The 19,833-nt window shown below is 48.9% G+C and overlaps 2 protein-coding genes across 2 annotated transcripts in view; both read right to left on the bottom strand.

Annotated features, from left to right (window-relative positions):
• LOC114658683 (flavin-containing monooxygenase 5-like) overlaps nucleotides 1-5,123 on the bottom strand; it is a 34,680-nt gene extending 29,557 nt beyond the window's left edge. Inside the window, exon 1 of the mRNA XM_028810712.2 lies at nucleotides 4,987-5,123. The gene's annotated coding sequence lies outside the window, so the exon portion shown is untranslated. The remainder of the gene's footprint in view (nucleotides 1-4,986) is intronic.
• An 8,364-nt stretch (nucleotides 5,124-13,487) lies between these two features.
• The window catches only part of LOC114658681 (flavin-containing monooxygenase 5-like), a 33,521-nt gene continuing 27,175 nt past the window's right edge, over nucleotides 13,488-19,833 (bottom strand). Inside the window, exons 2-9 of the mRNA XM_028810709.2 lie at nucleotides 16,685-16,827; nucleotides 16,412-16,600; nucleotides 16,146-16,311; nucleotides 15,922-16,064; nucleotides 15,645-15,844; nucleotides 15,214-15,569; nucleotides 14,258-14,330; nucleotides 13,488-14,171 (exon numbers count right to left, since the gene is read on the bottom strand). Coding sequence (XP_028666542.1) covers nucleotides 13,766-14,171; nucleotides 14,258-14,330; nucleotides 15,214-15,569; nucleotides 15,645-15,844; nucleotides 15,922-16,064; nucleotides 16,146-16,311; nucleotides 16,412-16,600; nucleotides 16,685-16,816 — 1,665 coding nt within the window. The 5' untranslated portion in view covers nucleotides 16,817-16,827 and the 3' untranslated portion in view covers nucleotides 13,488-13,765. The remainder of the gene's footprint in view (nucleotides 14,172-14,257; nucleotides 14,331-15,213; nucleotides 15,570-15,644; nucleotides 15,845-15,921; nucleotides 16,065-16,145; nucleotides 16,312-16,411; nucleotides 16,601-16,684; nucleotides 16,828-19,833) is intronic.

Genomic DNA, 19,833 nt, shown 5'->3' with positions numbered 1-19,833 from the left:
ATTTGTTCTTAATGGTGACACAGGAGTTTTGACCTTGGAGGACAATGAGCCCAGAGTCCTTCTCTTGTAGTGCCAGTGTAACCGGTCTCTCCACCGCACGCGCCGTACTGCTGTGTCCTCGCCTTTGGATTCGGTTAACCCTTAAAGCTTCTGCATTGTGATTTATATGCAACGTGCCGTACAAACTGCCACGAAAGAATACTGCAAACACCCTTTAGTCCTTGAGGTTTACTCTTTTTTATTAACGGTCTGAAATAATAAACAGAGAACATAAAATGTGACAATTCAAGCTCTGTGATTCCTCCTCCTCTCACAGTAACACAACGTAAAGATCAAAGGCACCCGCCTCAGACCAGGGGCCTCATGTATAAATGGTGCGTACGCACAGAAATGTTGTGTACTCCCGTTTCCACGCTCAAATCGCGATGTATAAAACCTAAACTTGGCGTAAAGCCACGCACATTTCCACGGTACCTCATACCTTGGCGTACGCAATTTCTCCGCTCGGTTTTGCAGACTGGCGGCACCCAGCGTCAAAGCAGTGCTACTGTTCCTGTGTGGTCTTTCTTAGCTCCACATTCCTGACGCAGCTTTATAAATACACTGAAACTAACTGCATATTGTTTATTAGTGTAATGCATCTGATTGTAATGAACCTGCAGCAATATAATGTCCAGGGAATAGCCATAGTATTCCAAATACCATAACTGCTTTAGCGTTGTTACTCTCAATGCACCTTCTTCTTCTTCTTTCAGCTGCTCCCGTTAAGGGTTGCCACAGCAGATCATCTTTTCCATATTACTCTCACTGCACCACTCGGAGTGTTTATATCACTGTATCTGAGTGGGGAATCACAGCAGCAGCTGATCGGAAAGAGAATTATCAGGAATACAGCATGAAGCAGACGCTGACTCAGCTACAGCAAAACGCTTCAGAGACTTCCCAGTACGGACTTCGCGGTTTAGAAAAAGTTTCATCCCAAGAACTCTAAACGCACTCAATCAGTCCATCAAGTGCTCCTTGTAGAACTGTAAGTACTTATAAGTACAATCACCTCACTGTAAACTTGCACTACAGTTATAATATTACACAACCTGAGCCACTTTATAAAGCGCGTATTTACATATGATGACGATATCATTTTTAAGATGAAATGCAGCAAAATATGTTGATTATATTATACAGATAAAACTTTAACTTCATTTAAATAATCTGTATTGTTAATAATTAAACATGTGAGGACACGGTGCCGCAGCGCTAGCTAGTTCAGGGATATCTCCTGTCTTGCGTTGTATTATTGCTGGTTCTGATGCGACACTGGAAGGATAGACGGATAGAATAATTAAACATGTACTACGAAGATATTTCAATGTTCCTTAAAAGTTTTGAAGAATCGGCGTTCTAAGCTTACAGATGGCTTCACGTCTATTACAGAGCTGATTGTGTGGCGATTGGGTATTTGGAGAAAGAAAAGTAAGGACAGGAATTGGAGGTTAGTATGTTTGAAAGAGACAGTACTGCTGTGATAAATTATTTCATCGAAGGTCACGCACGGCACAGCAAGCCTCTTACGTGAGATGTGAACAAGCACTGCGCCACCGTGTTCACATGTTTAATAACATGCTTTCATTGCTATCATCATGAAAAAGATATCACGTATACATCTTAGTATTTTAATTATTCAGAGAGCTGTAATATCACGAATTTAATGGATTATGTGTCCTGTCGGAGAAAGAGAAAGTCAGTTTAAGAAGCACGTAGTGATTCAAACACATAGAGCACATAGAAGATCAAATACAGAACAAAGCATTTAATGTGCCACTTTAGTTACAATGGGATTTGAGAAACTAGTAAATTAAATAATTTTAAGATGAAGTTTATGATGTTCTACTTTAATGGCAAAATACACTACGTGATTAAAGTGGAAATTTCGAGATTAAAGTTGACATTTCATGCTTTTTTCCCACTGAGTGCCTATTTTTTTTTGTCTGTACCCTAATAAGCTTTCATATGACACTCAGACGGTGGGCTACGACTCGCCTTTTCACGCCGACTTTGATATGTGATTTCTTTTTTATTTTGGGCGCTGTGCGACTTTGTGAATTTGATCTTTCGAGTTTTTCCGACACACTGTCACTCGATCAGCTTCCTTTTGTTGATTATACCACTGTTTAAACCAACAAATAGTACGTTTTTCCTTTGCCTCCACTTGGTATTCGCTGAAATTCTTATATTTTCCCCCGTGCTTTTCCCATTGTCTTTTCACAGAAGGCTGTTTATATTGATTTGCATATTCAAAGAGGCGTAATTCTGGGAGGAGTTGGGGCGGGACAGAAGGCGCGTGCACGTGCTTTACTTTTCACGCTGATCGGGATTTATGTAGCGGAAGAACGTGGAAGGTTACGTACGTACAGATTCCTGCATCAGGATTTTTCTGTGCGTAGGCACATTCCCACTTTGTGCTTACGCCATGTTATAGTGTGAGTTCTACGCACGGCGTTATACATGAGGCCCCTGCTGATCTACGTGTGCTTGTGGCAGACAGGAATGAGCGCAGCCAAAGATAACTAGCTGACAAATAGGAAAGCACAGCGTTTACTGGTGTGGATGGAAATCCTCAAAATCATGTTTATAAGATCAAGGATCAACCGGGACATGAGAGGGTGGCACATAGGAACTTGGTACTTGGTACTAGATGTTAGTTTTTTGCCACTGAACCTCTCAGATGCGGATCCTGAAGAGATTGATACAGTCTCTACGTCTTTATGCAACTCTTTTGCAAATGAAGAAGATTGTAACTTAACTCCCGTTGATGGTAACCAGGATCATATCAGGTATGCAGGTACAGGAGAAGTTACCCAAAGGCCAATGTCCAGGATGTTAGTTTCTCACAGATAGTGACTGTTGTCAGACTCCTGCTCTCTGACTCTGCCCTCTTATCTGTCAAAACGTGAGACAGAAGGTGAAGACAACACCGTGCAGAGATCTGAACAATCCTCCGACGCTCTGAGTGAGACAGCGGCCTCTCCGTTCATACAGCCTGCTTCTTCTGTAGTCCCACATTTGCCCTCAGGTGTAGCGTCACACTCACATGCCACTCAATCCTCACATAACTTGGCTTCTACTTCAGGAAGGTCTTTTAGAACAAAGAATGGCAGGGTGGTTAAATCTGCCAACTGGCTCATTGTGACTATGGCTCACAAACCTTTTCTTAAGAGTGATTCCAGTTAAGTTGCTAGTCATTCTTCATCTCTTTTTGCTCTGTTTAAACATTACATTTCTTTTCTACTGGGTGGCATACATGAATAAGACGCAGATATCTGTATTATATATTTCTGATACATCCTGTAAATTGGCAAAGTGTTATGTGGCGTACCAGGCATCACGTTATTCTAAGGGGTTATGAAACCTTAGAATAAGCCTTTTTTTCTTTAACATACTCTTGACAAAAAGCACTTGTACCACCGAGAAACTGAACAGAAGGAATCTGCCATCCGTCACCAAGATGGTTCACTCAGCCCGATCGTGCGTGGGGTGCCAGCCCATCACAGGGCACACTCACCCGGGCATTAAATCTAACACAACCCTGCTCATATGGGGAGAACACGCAAATGCCACACAGTCACAATGAAAAGCTGGGCTCTGAAGGGCTGGGGCTGTGGTGCCACCCACCCTGTGACGGACCCCCCGACTGAACAAATGAGAACCTTCAGCCGATGGAAGTGGAGCTGTAAACGGGCCTCAAGGACAGCCGGGTGGATCCAGTGGCAGCGCCCGTTTGCAGGCCTCACGTGTGTTTTCTTTAAGCCCCTGAACTTCACTACTGGGTGCCCCCTAATGAGGCTTTTTTTTTTTTGCTTTGTTCTTCCAGTTTTCAGGTTTTGATCCCAAACTTTACAGGCGCTTGTCACGACTCGGAGCAAAGGTTCAGATGTGTTTGCTTCTCTTTGTTATTTCGGTATGAGGTTCACATGCTTGGCTCGCTGACTGAGTCGGTTTGTGCGTCTTTTCTTTATTTTAATATTATAAAGTGCCTCCGACTCTGATAGCGTAAGTGGTCCGCTTTGAAACCCTTTTGCAGTTGGGTCTCTTAGGACTGCAGCAGCTGCCCAACTTATTGGTGTCCTTAGCACTTAGGGCTACGTGTGTGTCGATTAGTTTGGACCAGTTCTTCAGTTTGTCGCGGACCACCCACAAGAAGGCAGGGCCCTGTAAATGTACTCGTTGGACCAGCCAGGCTGAGTTACTGTCATCTCCGAAGGGTGTGGCTAACCCTGCATGTTAATGTGCTCATTTAAAAGGGGCGGTGCCCTGCACGTCACTGGTCACACAAATGGCACCCCAGAGTTGAACCTCAGTCACAGTTCTCGATTGAGATGCCCTGTAAATTCAGCCTGGCATCTCTCTACGTCTCAGTCTGCCATGTGCTGCCTGTTGGGTTCTCCTGGTGCTTTGAGGATTCGCTGGGCACGTCTGCATTGAAGGTTTCTGATTTGTGACACTTTACCAAAACTTCCTCAGATTTGCCTGTTTTTTTTTTTTTCCCCACCCACTATATGGGATCATAGATAGCCAGAAATTATTATGTCACATACAAACTCTGGAGGGGATGCCAGTCCACCACAGGGCACATGCATGTTTTGAACACTGAGTGCAGCACCACCAGGCAAGGGTGGGCACTGAAACCGAGAGGCTCATGGGAAGTGGAAGCTTAGGCTGAAAGAAAAGACGGCTGTGTGGATAAAAGTGAACAGAATAGCCGAGCTGCTGCTTGGCACCGACGTGTTTAGAGTGCCAAGTCACATCTCCCTGATTGCTTCATGACTTTACTTTGCTTGTTATTCAGAGACTCTCCCTGGCTTAAGGCCTCCTGTCTCAGGCAGCACCTTTGGAAGTGGCACTCAGGTGCCACCCCGGTGCCACTCTCCACATCGACACCCCCTTGAGCTATATAAGCAGCTCCCACTCGCCCTGCCGCAAGCCTACCTGGTCGCAGGTCTCGGGTGTCACTCCGCTGCCCGTTCTGCGAGGCTTGTCCTTCAGCTGACATTCAAATAATAAAGCAGGGAGGAAAGTCCAGAAACGTGACTGGCGCTGTGCAAACACAGCTCAGTATGCCAGTGCAGCAGTGAGAGGGCCATTTCATTATCTCTGCTTCAGTGCCCCCCTAGCGTGAGATACGTGACTCCCAGCAGGTGCTTATCTCTTGAAATGGGTCTCAGTGATCATCGCAGTTTGTGAACCCGTCTGTCTGTCTGTCTGTCTGTCTGTCTGTCCCGGGCTGGTTTCCTCCTTTCTTAGAATTAATCCTGACCTTCAGTAGGACCTCATGCCAGCTCCGTGCCCGGGCGCCAGTCTCACCTGAGGGGGTGCATTAATGATATGGTCATTATTGTCCCACATGCAGAGTGCAGCGAAAGTCTTACTTGCACGTGTTTGCCAACATGCAGCTCTCCCCAGCACATGACTGGTGATAGCTTTGAAAGGCGCTATATAGTAGGTACAGACAGAGAGAGATGTCAGTCTGGACAGTCCATTGTCCATTTGCTGCCAGCTCACCAGTGACACACAGCTGAAGAGCTCATCAAACCTCCATTAGTGATAGTTAGCTCTGTGGGCACCCGGGGGTCTGCACTGACGAAGCCGTCATGGCCACATTAACGTGTCCGTTAGGCCGGATGTGAAGATGATGAGAGGCCGAGAGTCGTGTGTCCGCACCCCATAATAGTCAAGCCCCCAACCTTGTTCAGTATAACCTTTGGGTAAAAAGGAAGGCCACGATGTGGAGACACTGCTCAGCCTGGGTGGCCATCGTGTAAAACGTGATGCAGAAGACAGAAAAGCCACAATGTCCCGTGCTGTTGTGGCCAGCGGCAAACGAGAGCCCAAGTTTAATTAAACCTAACAGATGAGTGAGCCTGCTGGGATGGAACGCTGCAGTGGGGTTGTTAGGCAGTTTAGGACTCGTCTCATTGCCTTCGCACCTTCAAGCTCAAGTTCTTCATCATGGTGGGGGACGTGACAGTTCATGCCTCATGACTCCAGCAGTCAGCCATCATCTGGACGTGTCATGAAATCGATTTCAAACCCAAACCTGGCTACACCCACACCTGCACTCCTATGCTCATCATTAGCCTGCAGTCCAAGGAGATTCTTCCTTGTATGTTTCCTTCACAGTTGTGGCTGTGAGGACTTTCTGGGCTCCATGAAGTTCGGGCCCCTGGCTTTTCCTCAAATGTGAGGCCCAGAAACCAAAATCAAGAAGCAGGCTGTCTGGGCCTGCAAGACCATCAAGGGGCTCAAGGCTGCTGTGCTGTGAAATGTCCAGTAAATCTATGAGTCAGAAGTTCAGCAAGAATGGACTACAAACCTTGAGCTCCAAGTTGGACGACTCGCAGAAAACAAAGCTATTGGATGAGTTGTGACATTGTGTTTACCTTTCACTTTATACGAAAATATAACCTGCTCAGCCAGCTCAGTGGTGAGACTGCGTGTGCAGTAAAGCGTTTATTACAGTTGCTTTGCTTCTTATCTCCATGAAAAACGCAGTTGATTGTTGATTGGCTTTTTTTGCAGACCAAGTAGCAAATCAACAGCAAAGTCGCTTTTCTCTGAAAAGTCCACGTGACTCACTCAGGTGGGAAGTCAGAGCTCTGAATGATCCGACAAAAAGACATGGAGGGCGCCATAAAACCCCTGGCTCACAACAGCAAAGCAAGGGGTCTTTATAATGAACTGGCTGTCCGCCCACGTAGTGGAGAAACGGGACAAACTTTAAAAACTGGCCAAGCAGAAGGAAGGTACGCTCTAACATCAAACACTGGCACCGTATCTGATGAGGAGAAGATCACATGGCCGTGATATCTCTGCCAATCAGCAGCTCCCCTCTAAAACACACGGAGCTCTGATGTCTCCCTCAAAAACGTCAAACGTTACTTCTCAACAATCTCGAGATGATCATGTCTGCTGAACAAACAGATATCACTAGCTAAGTGGAGACAAGGTGCGCTCCAACACATGGCGCGTGAGTGAGGCGGGGCTCCCCACTCCTGAGGTCCCGCCTCCCCCTCTCTTCGGCCCACAGCCTGTGCTGATGAGAGAAGTCGCAAAATCAACCAGAATGTTCAAGTAAATTCTAGAACAAATCCCTTCAGAAGTTCTCTCATGAAAAGCGGACAGACAGACAGACAGACGTTGGATTTTGTGTGTATATATATATATTCACGGCGTTTGAAGTCTGTGTCACAATCTGATTGTAAGGGTGGTTACCTACCATACAATCAGATTGTGACACAGACTTCGAATGCCGTGAATGTAATTACCCCGATCTACATGCTGTCAAATAAACGAACCACACGCTGTGGCGCAACGTTAGGGGCATCGCCTCTGGTGCTGACGTCCGAGGTTCGATTCCCGAGAGGGAGTGCAGTGGAGTTTGTACGCCTGATGAGCCCAGAATGAGGGCGAAACATGTGTCGCATACTCTTTGCATTTATTTGACAGTAAACTATTTCAACCATATATATATATATATATATATATATATAGAAGAGTTTATTTTTCTAGAAGAAAAATTTATAAATGAGGAAAAAGCAAAATTATCGCCCAGAAGTGAAGAAAATCAAATGTGTGTCAAGTAATCAATTCCAAGGGACAGAACCAGCATCCAAAGAGCAGGAGAATCAGAGCAGAGGTTCAAACAGGAGGCAGCAGTGAGAACAAGTGGCTCAGCGGGCCGTCTGATAGGCTCTTAAATAGTACTGGGGGCGGGGCAACAGTTGCAGCTGTAGGAGGCCCCACCCCCTCGGGCTCAACATACTGAGAACAAGCAGAGAGATAAAGAAATTGAAAATGGCAAACACAGAATAAAAATCAAATACGAACAGAGGACAACGAGTACAAACTGGACAAGACCTCAGGGGTGACTTTACAACAGGATTACAGAACGTGAGTGTGAGGAGCAGTCAAGTGGCCTTGGAGCTGAAGATCAGAGCTGGCACTGAGTGAAGTGGACTGAGGGGGTCCTAGTCCTGATGGTCGAGGTCTTCTGTCAGACCGTTAGCTTTTCAGTTCATCCTGAACAGTAGACAGCCGTGTGCCAGTCAGGTTCTCTCTGAGGTGCCCCGTGGCCCTGGGCTGAGCAGGTGCCTACCAGGATGTTGTACAGTCCCAGAGGACAGACCCCACTGTGCACCTAAAAAGCTGGCGACCACAGATGAGGACATTCAGGGATGGACAGGTGTGTCAAACAGGGAGTGTTAGCTGCACGGATCGACCAGCGTCAGTGTTGGGGGATGAAAGGTCATTCAGGTTACAGTGTCATCTCAAAGTGGCAGTCACGACAAGTGACAATTTTACTCCTAAAAACATTCAGCACAGTCCCCATCAGGCCCTGTCGGAAGACCCCAAAGACATTCAGAAGGCTAAATGCTGCAGTAGTGGTCCGGGCGCTCACTCTTGGCTGTTGTCCTCTCCAGAAGCTGTTTGGGTGTGCAGTGTCATCAACTGGGTGTCCTACAACATCGTCTCCTTCTTTTAGAGTTTCTTTCTTCCTGTAAGTGTCCAGTCTCCATATCTGCTGGGGTTGCCACTCAGAGACAAGGATTCCTTACACGAGGACTAAGCCACCGTGGTAGTGCACTTCATCAGTCCAGCACTGTGTGTGTGTGTGTGTGTGTGTGTGTGTGTGTGTGTGTGTGTGTGTGTGTGTGTGTGTGTGTGTGAAGTCCCGAGGACTCGGCCCACCGAAGGAGCTTAACCCTTACTGTCAGCCCATCACAAGATCTTTAAATCTTTCAGGTGCTGTGACAGCCCTGCCACTTCTGCTGGACCTTTCTTGAACTTGACTTTCCATTTGGTGGCCTTCTGGAGGTGGCGTACCAGCGTCTTCTTCTTCTTCTTCTCTTGCCACCTCCACCCCTCTCTTGTAAGCTCTGTCCTCTGCCTGAGCCCCTTTTCTGTGCTCCAGGTGCTCCTTGATGGTCTCTGCCACACCAGGAATGCTGCAGTCCAGAGTTTAGCAAATGTCCAGGCGCCCCCTAGCGGTGGCCATGGGTCCTCACAGGGTTGAGCCTCCAACCTCTGTTCCCTTGGCCAGGGTGGCTGCCCTCTCATATTCTGCTCCTCTCACGGTTCTTCCACTCTCCAGGCGTGCCAGCTGGGCAAGGGTCCCAGCCGACTGTAAATTTGATGCTTTAGTTTGTGGAATATGTTTTGTAAATGATATTGTCTTATATAGAAACGTCTGCATGTGGAAGTCTGTCTGTCTGGCTGGCTGGCCCAGAAGTGAGAGGCGGAGTCAGGGTGAGGGCTCTGCCTCCGAGGAAACAGAAACTCGCTTACCCGCTAACATTGGCATCAGAGTATCCCTTTCACTCCTGCCACTAATGCACAAGCGATGTGAGCGCGTCGACAAAATGAATCCTCCGAGGAGAGAGAGAGACGCCAGAGGAGTTCCTTTCAATTTCCTACATCTCGACATTTCTGTATTTTTTCCAATGATTTCAACAGTTTCCAGGACCCCGGGCGTACACAGCTTGTGTATTATAATAGTTGTGGTGAAGTCTTATTGTTGGTGATATTTTCTTTTCAACTTGATCTCATTGTATTTCTACCTAAGTATACAAAGTTGGTCTGCGCATCACGGTGCGGTGGTCACATGATCAGGCTCACCAGTGGAGCAGAAATGCGCATATCGAGACACTTCATGGACGCTACGTTGAAGAAGGGGGTCTTCTTCTAGTAAGACTCCTGAAGTTCTGGTCAGGACACGGTATGTTTTAAGTTTGCTGTCCCTACACCTTATTGTTTAATTGACGAGCTGTATTCTATTTTAGTTGTTCACCGTAAACAGGAGAGAAAGCGAATTTCTACTCTTCAGACATCAGTCGCCTGGTGGACTCATCTGTACCAGGAGAACACTCACAGGAGCAGCTACAGTTTTCAATAATTATACTCGACTTCCTTGAAATATCTACGAATACTGAGGTCAAGTTAAAATCGCGATGTCACGCTGTCCTTACTTTAATCTGCAGATACCCTGGTGAGGGCAGAACGGAGTCAAATGCCATGAAGAAGGGAACGTAAATCCTGTAAGGACGGGCCTGCACTTGTTAACTTGGGATTTAAGATTCCAGGGTTGTGTTCTCAAAGGGGCTCTGATCACTCGGCCAGGCACTTATGCTGCCCGATTTTGGGATGAAACCAAAGATCCCCTCCAGTTACGATGAAGAGCGTTTCTCCAGGCCCATTATTGTCCACAAAGGCGTTTATTTGCACAGCAGGCCTTTAACCAGCAGTGAAGGGAATGTAATCTGCTCTGAGTGACATCCCCTCTGTATAATCTTGGTGAGGGGGCCAGACACAGTCACATTGTCTTTGGTGCATCGAGAGATGCAGGTCCTCTTTAATACCTCAGACTGCCATATCATTAGTGTCCACTAATTTAGCCTCAATGTCAGATCCTGTTGCCCCTGGCAGGCTGACTATTACATGCCATTGGGAATTCAAACACTCCGCACTACGGAGTCACTAATTAGGAGCACTTTGTTGTTCTCGGCCTCGACAGTCGCACTGCTGAGAATCTCGACTGGGTCCACGTTGGTGTTCTGGGTGCCAGGAAGCTAAATGTTGACCTCCCAGATGCCCGTCTCACTGTTACCTGTCACCGGTGCTGATGGCTGGCTACAGGGGGTCCTGGAGAGACTTGAGCTGAATCAGAAACAGCCGAGTTGCCTAAACAAACCGAGCCGGTCCAGTTTTGGGTTTGACTTACTGCTGTCAGGTTCCTAAAGCGGCCCACCACTTGGCAGGTGAAGCTGTCTGTGTTGTTGGCCAGAAGAACGAAGCTGCGCGTACTACGGGACACACACCATATAAACGACGGGCAGAGAAGAGACGCCCCTTATGTTTAGCGCTGACTTCGCCATTGTGCTTATGTGGGCAGGCTTTAGAAGTTCTGGTGGCTTTCTGGGAGACCCTCACGTTCAGGTGTCCTCACCCTTTGGGTGACTGACTCGAGCAGAAGATGGCAAAAAAGAAGGAAAAGTGAATCAAGTGAAGGCTCCGAGGAGCCCCTGAATAAACTGCAGCTTTCATCAACCACAGAATCCACTTATGCAAATATTTCACTTTAAGAGTTGTGTTGTTTGTTTATTTGTGTTTAAATGTTGATCTGCGCCTTTCTAGCAACTCACAGGGGTCTTCAGCCACACAGGCATTAAGGTGTGAGCTGGACAGGTGGCCTGCTGTCTGTCATCATGTTAGGACATTTATTTATTTATTTATAGAGTTTCGGACCCCCTGTGGACAAATAAAGTTCTATCTATCTATTATCCAGTGCCTTTCATATCCATCTCTCTAAGCCTGCCGACTACGCTATCTATCTATCTATCTATCTATCTATCTATCTATCTATCTATCTATCTATCTATCTATCTATCTATCTATCTATCTATCTATCTATCTATCTATCTATCTATCTATCTATCTATAAATATAGGCACAGGAAGTCTTGTGGTGGTCTTTTGTGTTTGCGTTTGCTTTTCTTGGGCTTTGTGACGTTCCTCACCTCGATCTCGACTTGGCTTTGGTGGTTTTCTCCATTGAGTGTTCTGAATTTTTCCTCGTTTTTTTGATGTATCGCTTTGTCGATTCTTTCTTTTTTGTGTACCGTGATACTCGACATGCTCTGCTACTTTGTGTTATTCACGTCTCTTCACCATGGTAATGTCTCATGGTAACGTCCCAGCATTCTGTGGGAGATGCACCGCTGAATTGGCAACGAGTGTTAAGGTTGACCAGAATGATGCTATCACGGGCAGCTGGGTGCCATACCCAGCCAGGGCACCTATATAGCGCCTCTGCTAGGAGAGGACAGCCACCCTGGTTGCTATGGGGGTCACAGGAACTGAGCTGGGAAGCTCAGCCCTATAGGGGCCCGTGGCCACTGCCAGGCGTTGGGTTCTGGTTCTTTAAGCCCTGGAAGTGGCAGAAGTGCTGGTGGAAGTTCATCAAGGGGCACCTGGAGAGCTTCTTGGACAACATAAAAGGGGCCGCCTTCCAACAGTCAGAGAGCTGGTGTCGGGTGGCAGAAGGCAAGGCTTCGGAGAGTGGGAGAAGGCGGCCCGACCATAGACAGACAGACAGACAGACAGACACGTCTTAAGTCCACCACACGTTTATCTGCAGCATCTACAAGTAATGTCCCGCTCAGCACACAGAGCTTCCCGCACCACGCGCCTCTCTTTCTGGCTCTCTCAATGGTCTTTTCCTGGTGTGGTGGAAGTGCAGGTTTTCAGGGCTTCAGGAACCACAACCCACCCCCTGGCGGTGGCCACAGGCCCCAATAGGGTTGAGCTTCCCACCCCAATAGCAACCAGGGTGGCTGTCCTCACCTAGCAGTGGCGCTATATAGGCGTCCCAGCTGGGTATGGCACTCAGCTGCCCGTGACAGATGCCATGGCGTCCGACTTTAGGGACCCTAAGCTCTTTCTGTGCTTGCTTCTCACATTTCTTTATTTTTCATCTCCTGGCATTCAGCTTTGTGCCTTCGTTCTTTTTGGTTTCTCCTCCCAGTTTTGACCTCTGCCTGTTCCTCTCTCGTCACTTTCCTTCTCTGTGTCCTCACCGATGGGACAGAAAGACAAACACGTGCGGAGCTGCCACTCTGAAGCCTTTGATTTGGGGGTCCATCGTTTGTCAGGACATATTTAGGCCTCCCAATGTCATCCCAATGACCCTTTCACATGGGGGTCCATCTGGCCTTACATCAAGGGGGTAGGGGGGTGGTCTGTGGTGACCCAAAGGTGTGTGACAAACAGATACTATAAAGGCGGTGGCCTCAGAGTCTGGGCACTCAATGGGGTCTCACACACAGAGGGGCCGCCACTGAGCTGAGTTGTGCTCATCATATGACCCTGAAGCGATGCCCCCTGTGCCCGCCACACAACGAATGACAGGTTGTGACATTCTGAAGTCCTGGGACAGAGGTGACAACTTCTTTTAGTGGTGTACATCCATCACGACATACTGAGTGACTCACCTTCTAGAAAAGTCTCCACTCCTCTGGCAAGAGTCTCCAGATGGGCACCTCTCGTTAATTGCTTTTCTGCTGGTGACTTTGTGGATTTCATGGATGGCAGCACTTGTTTGGTCTCGGTATCTCTTGGACACGGGTTCAAATCTTTCGCTGCCTCTCTGACTTCTCAAGTTTCCATGATAGGTGTGCCCGACTGGCACGCATCACTTTGTGCTGCCAGCAGATGCCCAGGTTCACAGTGACGCAATATTGGAACGGTTGTGTTCAGCAAGTGGCTTGATGGCAGAACATCCTCTGTTTCAAACTCGTTGGCCTCTGCCACCATCATGTCCAAACAGACCCTGACTGAACCCAATCAGCCGCCACCCCGCTGAGACCACCAGTCTAAGTGCTTCACACCACCCTCCCCACAGACCTCCAGCCCACCATCACACAGACCACACACGGCCAGCTTGTGACACAGATTTATTGACAACTGGCATTGTGAAGGCTGAATAGAATCTGGGAGCTGCCCTGAGGGCACAGCTGTCAATCACCAGAAATCCTCCAGTGAGACATCGCTGACAGGCCACGCCCACAATAGATCTGCTGAGCCAATCAAGAGCCTTCAGCCTGCGGGGCAGCAAAGCGGTCAGCCCTGGATACACCTGGACACCTTGTGTTTTAATGATGGCCCTTCAAACCCAACAACAGCTCCCAGACGGCCGCATGTCTAGACGATGCCAGTCACTGCCAGTGGATGCCCACTGTGTCCACCAGCTTCTGCAGCAGTGCCGGACGCTGCCAGTGGACATAGTAGGTGACCATCGCACAGAGCACAATCGCTGTGGTCACCTTGAACAGCAGGGCACCAGCAGAGCGGCGGGGCTTCTCCTGAAGCATGCGTGTCTGCAACGGCTTGAAGACCCGCTCCCACTGGGTAAAGATGGCATTTCGGGCACCTGCCCACTTCCCTGGCCCCATTAGCCGATACTGGTATGGTGTACAGGGCCCCAGGAAAACAACCAGTGCCAGCCTTGGGTCCCGAAGAAACAGCCAAGGAATGCTGGGTCGCGTGCCAATCTGCGTGGCCAGCTCATCCATGTAATAGATGAAGTCCTCCTCAAAGGTGTGACGTTGGGAGGACACAAAACTGTAGGGACAGAAGGGCAGAGGTCAGGGGGGGCACCACCAGCAGGGCCTGGCAAGGGCAAAGGGAACTCTCAAGCATCTACGTACCACTTGGCCAGTTCATCCTTCTTCCTCTGGATGTCCTTCAGCATCACCTTCGTCTGAGGAAGCTTCCCGAACCCTGAGAAGACAGAAGGGGTTTGTGACGTCAGTTATCCTCAGACTCCGCCCACTTCAGACGTCTACCAGAGGACTCTCCTCACTCACATGTCCTGCTTATGACTCCGCCCCCACGTTATGCTCGCGTCACAGACCTGGTCTCGATGACGCGTATCGACTCCGCCCACAACAGCAGACCTGCTCAATGTCAATCATTCTGGCTGACCCCCCCCCCCAGCCCAGACCATGAACAGCATCTCATTGTGGTTGATGGCACTCATGTCACACTTGAACCACAGGGACCTGTTAAAGGTCCTCTCTAACTCCGCCTGCCTGAGGCTTTTACCAATGGCCCGCCTGCAGTCATTTATGCTGCTTGACTCCGCCCACTTTTGACCTGGTCCTCTTTAACATGCCCTGTTTTTGCTCCTCCCACTTTAGACTTGTGCCACAAACCTGCTCAAAGCCACTCATCCTGGCACATTCTGATGTTGACTGTGCCCACTCATTCTGGTCCTCGCTGCCAGACCTGTGCATCCATCCACCTCACACTTGAACCCCGGACCCCTGCTCCACTTACCCAGGCTTTCATTCAAATGACTGTTACTTGCCACTCTTGCCATCAACCCCGCCTAGTCTTGCTGTTGACCCCACCCCCTTGCAATCCCACCTCATTTTATGCCAATCCTGCCCATAATGACTCATAAGGGGGATATTTCAGATAAAGAAGGCAGAAGAACACCCTGATGATGGCACCAGAGAGTGGCACATGCAAGTGTGATTTTCACTGGACAATACTGACCCCCCCTAACCCTGTTCTATTAATAGCTTCTCCCACCCCGGTCACACCCATTACCTTCATCCCCTGGTCACACTCTCTATGGACGCCACCTGAACGTCCTTACCTGCGAAGACGCGAGTGACCCAGCGGGCTTGCATCTCTGCGACCACCATCAGAGGGCCATGTGCTTGGACGAGTCCAATGAAGGCCAGCGTGGGGTGCTCCAGGGCCGGAGGGAAGACATGCTTGTACAGCGACACCTGGTTATGGCGAACAGTGATAACGGAAGAATCGAGGAAGGGGAAGGACACGTTGTAGCCGGTGGCGAAGATGACCACATCGATTTTGTCCTCCACGCTCCCGTCCTCAAAGGTCACGCTGGAGCCCCTCAGCTCCTTGATGTTGGGCTTGACCACCACGGTCCCAGAGATGATGCGATTTGGCAGTTCGTCATTGACAGTGGGGTGCTGGCTGGAGACTCTGGGTAAAGACAGCATTTGGTCAGCGGTCGGGCACCAATCGAGTGGTCAGCTGGTGAGAGCGGTGAGGAGGTACCTGTGCTTCGCCTGCAGGCCGTACAATTTGTGGTCAAAGCGCTTGTTCAGCTTCTGCTCCTCCATCCAGTTGAGAAAGTTGAAAGGAAGGATCTTCTTCAAGAGGCTCGCAAAGCGTGTGATGAGCAGCATGTCGTAGGGCAGCCCGTCATCCAGGATGCGGTTGAGTACCCAGCAGCCTCTGCGTGTGCTCAGAAAGACCTGAAGGTGGACAGGGCGGAGCTCAGCGGTCCCACCTGCCCATAACTCCTCCTCCGCCCTCGGACCCCGCCCCTTACCTGGTCAGCGATTCGGCTCAGCTCCACTGCGAGGTCCCCTCCCGAATTCCCTACGCCAATGATGATGACCCTCTTGCCCAGGAACTTCTCAGGACCCTTGTATTCTCGGCTGTGAAAGTACTCCCCCTGAAACGTCTCAATTCCTGAAAGACACGGGTCCAAATTCACTTTGTGTGCGCCCACCTCTAGGGGCCAGGAGCTCCCAGCAGGCCTCTCTGACTCACCTCGGAAGTCCTGAAGTGGCAGGTGAGGGTATGTGTGGTGCCCGGTACAAACCATCACCCCATCAAAAATGGCAGATTCCTCCAGTCCACCACTAGTGGCTGTCACCACCTCCCACTGGCCAGAGCGGGAAAAGTCGGGCCGCATTTTAACTCTGCGCACCGTCGTCTGAGGAGAGACAGTCGGCCTGAGATCAGCAACCAAGCAAACAAAAGACACAGGACATGGCACGTGGCACGTGGCACATGGCAGACAGGGGACCTCTGACCTTGAAGCGAATGTAGCGCAGCAGATCAAAGTGACGGGCGTACAAGTGGAAATATTCGAGGATCTTAGAGTTGTGCATGAAGTTGGCGAAGTCGTCAGGAATGGGGAAGTCGCTGTAGCACATCATCTCCTTGGAGCTGTTGATGATCACCGAGCGGTAGATGCTGGACCGCCCATCCTCGGGCTCCTCCTGTAAGTGACACATGCTGAGGTCACCTGTGGGCCGGGTTAGGGGGTACAGACTGGCTGGAGAGAGCTAGCACCGTGCACTCACCTTAAACCTCCAGAGACCACCCAGGCCGTCACTTTGCTCGAAGCACATGGGCTCCAGCCCCTCATCCAAACAGCACTTGATGGCAGCCAGGCCCGAAGCCCCCGCCCCGATCACTGCAATCCGCCGCTTCATCTGAACAGCACCTGCAGGGCACAGAGAGTGTGGACAGGTCAGTCGCCGGCCAGTCCTGTGGGGGCCCAGTTCTTACTGGGCAGGGCCTGAAGGTGATCCCAACACAAACAAAGACAACATCGAGTCAGACTTGTGCCCCATCACTGCCAAAAACCAGTGGCAAGTCCTAACTGGGAATGGCATCCCAGAGCTCAGGGGGTGCAGGCCCCGTTAGCTTCACACACATGTGGTGGCCATAAGGTGATTAGAAAATAATTCATTAGAAGCTTTTGTCTCACAAACGTTAAAACACAAAAAGATGGACCCTCAAATGAAATACGGGGGGGGTTAATAGAAGTGAAGTGAGACGTCGCGGTAAAACAATACAAAACAATAGCGTTTATTTTTGTGTATCCCAAAATCACACAAGAAGTGCCGCAAGGGGCTTTAAAGGCTTTTCTATTCCAGATGCCCCTGGTGGAGGGTCTGGTTTTATCCCTTGGTCTAATTATACTCCTTGTTTTTTGGTTATCAATTAATTTAAGGTTTGTATCAAAACTAAATTTACTGGATGCCCCACGACAAGGATTATGGGTAACAACTTTAGGAAAGTAACAGGTGGGATAAACAACAGCCTGTGATTTAAGATCACATGACTGTGGCCTGGATGGTGCTCTAATCAGTCAACCAGGCAGTTTTGCTGCCATATTTTGGGATGATACATAAGATCCCCTCCAGTTAGGATGAAGACCATCTCTTCTGAAAAATCCAGGCCTTTCCCAAAAATCATCCCAATTGTTCACAAACGCTATGCTTTTGTTTGCATACCAGGTTTCTAGCCAGCAGTGAAGGGAATGCAATCTGCTATAAATCACATCCCCTCTATGTAATCTTGGTGAGGTGTCTGATACAACTCAATTCCGACATTTTCTTTTAGCTTTGGTGCATAGAGAGATGAAGTTCCTCTTTAATACCTCAGATTGCTGTGAATGAATATCATTAGTGCCGACATGCAGCAATAAGGTAGATACTTTATCGTCGGCGACACGGTCCAATGCGGCCTCTATGTCAGAAATCTTGGCCCCTGCGAGGCACTTAACATCAACTGCTGGTTTTTAACGTAGTTTGGAATTCTAACATTCCGCACTATGGAATCGCCAATTATGAGCACCCCAGTAAGAATGGAGCGAAAGGGCTTCTCACAAAGAGCCACCAAGACAATAAGGTGACACGCCACACTGCCACCAGGAAGTGAAGTGTCAGAAAACAGGTGCGGGTGGTCACCACACGGGGTCATGGGTGGTCTACGCTCCAGCGTTAAATCCGCAAGAAAGCAGAGGTGCTTCTGCAATTAAGTTACAGGGAAAAAGCGGTCAGTTCTGCATTTAAAAAAATGTCTTTTTGCTTATTTCATTTCCAAAAATACATCATAATTGTCAGCTAAATTAACAAGGAAATACTTCTGAGCAGCCTAAGTTATCAAACGTATCTGCAGGGAGAAATTCTGCATGTTGGGGATTTCAAAGAACCCTTCAACATGCCAGCTGACTTTATATTAGGAAGAAGAAATTCAGCTGCTGGCAGAAAACGTTTGACTTCATAAAACACGCTGGCTGGTTCTGACGTGGCATCTTCAGTTTGATTAGGGCACTGCAACAAATGTCAATTTATGGATGGACAAGAGGGGGCATATCATGTGGGGTTGGGGGGCTCACACATTCTCACTGGGGGACCCTGGGAAATTAAGGCTGAGGACCCCTGCAGCAGCTGCGCGTGTGCCCAACGTTACTGACTGCAGCAGGCGGCGTCTTCATGAACAACACAAGACTGTCGCAACATCGCAGTGACATAAGCGCTCGGCTGGAGTTATTAGCTGGAGTTGACCTGTCGAAAGCTATGGAGTACAAAATCACGTTGTTGAAATGTAAATGTCTCTATTATAAAAAGAAATCCTGTCCCCTGTTCTGATAAGTCTACGATACGTGATCTTCTCGAAAGATAATTTAAAGACCCGCGAGACGAAAGAGACCTGCCACGGTGCGTCTCACAGGAACATAGAATGAGAGTCTAGCAAGACAAGCGATATCAAAAAACAGAAATCAGTAGTGTAAAGGCAGTCAGTCACGCAGCACACACAGCTCCAGGGCTCTATAAAGTGCATATAAAGTGTATAAGGTCAATACGGTAGAAATGAAACGTCAATGAAGAAGAAAGAAAAGCGCAGAGAACAGAGACCCAAAAGCGTTGGAGAGAAAAAAATGCTAAAAAGAAAAACAATAATCCATCCATTGTCTCCCGCTTATCCGAGGTCGGGTCGCGGGGGCAGCAGCTTGAGCAGAGATGCCCAGACTTCCCTCTCCCCGGCCACTTCTTCTAACTCTTCCGGGAGAATCCCAAGGCGTTTCCAGGCCAGTCGAGAGACATAGTCCCTCCAGCGTGTCCTGGGTCTTCCCCGGGGCCTCCTCCCGGTTGGACGTGCCCGGAACACCTCACCAGGGAGGCGTCCAGGAGGCATCCTGATCAGATGCCCGAGCCACCTCATCTGACTCCTCTCGATGCGGAGGAGCAGTGGCTCTACTCTGAGCCCCTCCAGGGTGACTGAGCTTCTCACCCTATCTTTAAGGGAGAGCCCAGACACCCTCCGGAGGAAACTCATTTCAGCCGCTTGTATTCGCGATCTCGTTCTTTCGGTCACTACCCATAGCTCATGACCATAGGTGAGGGTAGGAACATAGATCGACTGGTAAATTGAGAGCTTTGCCTTATGGCTCAGCTCCTTTTTCACCACGACAGACCGATGCAGAGCCCGCATTACTGCGGACGCCGCACCGATCCGCCTGTTGATCTCACGCTCCATTCTTCCCTCACTCGTGAACAAGACCCCGAGATACTTGAACTCCTCCACTTGGGGCAGGATCTCGCTACTGTAGAAGAAGAATGTTCTCCTCAGCACCATGTATTTTGTGTGTTTAGTAAATTAGAATCTTTATAATAACTACTTTGTAACTTGCCAGTGAGAGACGCTTTGGCTTATGAAC

This window comes from Erpetoichthys calabaricus, chromosome 10, assembly GCF_900747795.2.
Source record: "Erpetoichthys calabaricus chromosome 10, fErpCal1.3, whole genome shotgun sequence".
Taxonomy (NCBI): Eukaryota; Metazoa; Chordata; class Cladistia; order Polypteriformes; family Polypteridae; genus Erpetoichthys; species Erpetoichthys calabaricus.
The sequence above is the reverse complement of the archived record's forward strand: the minus strand, read 5'-3'. Positions and strand labels throughout refer to the sequence as shown.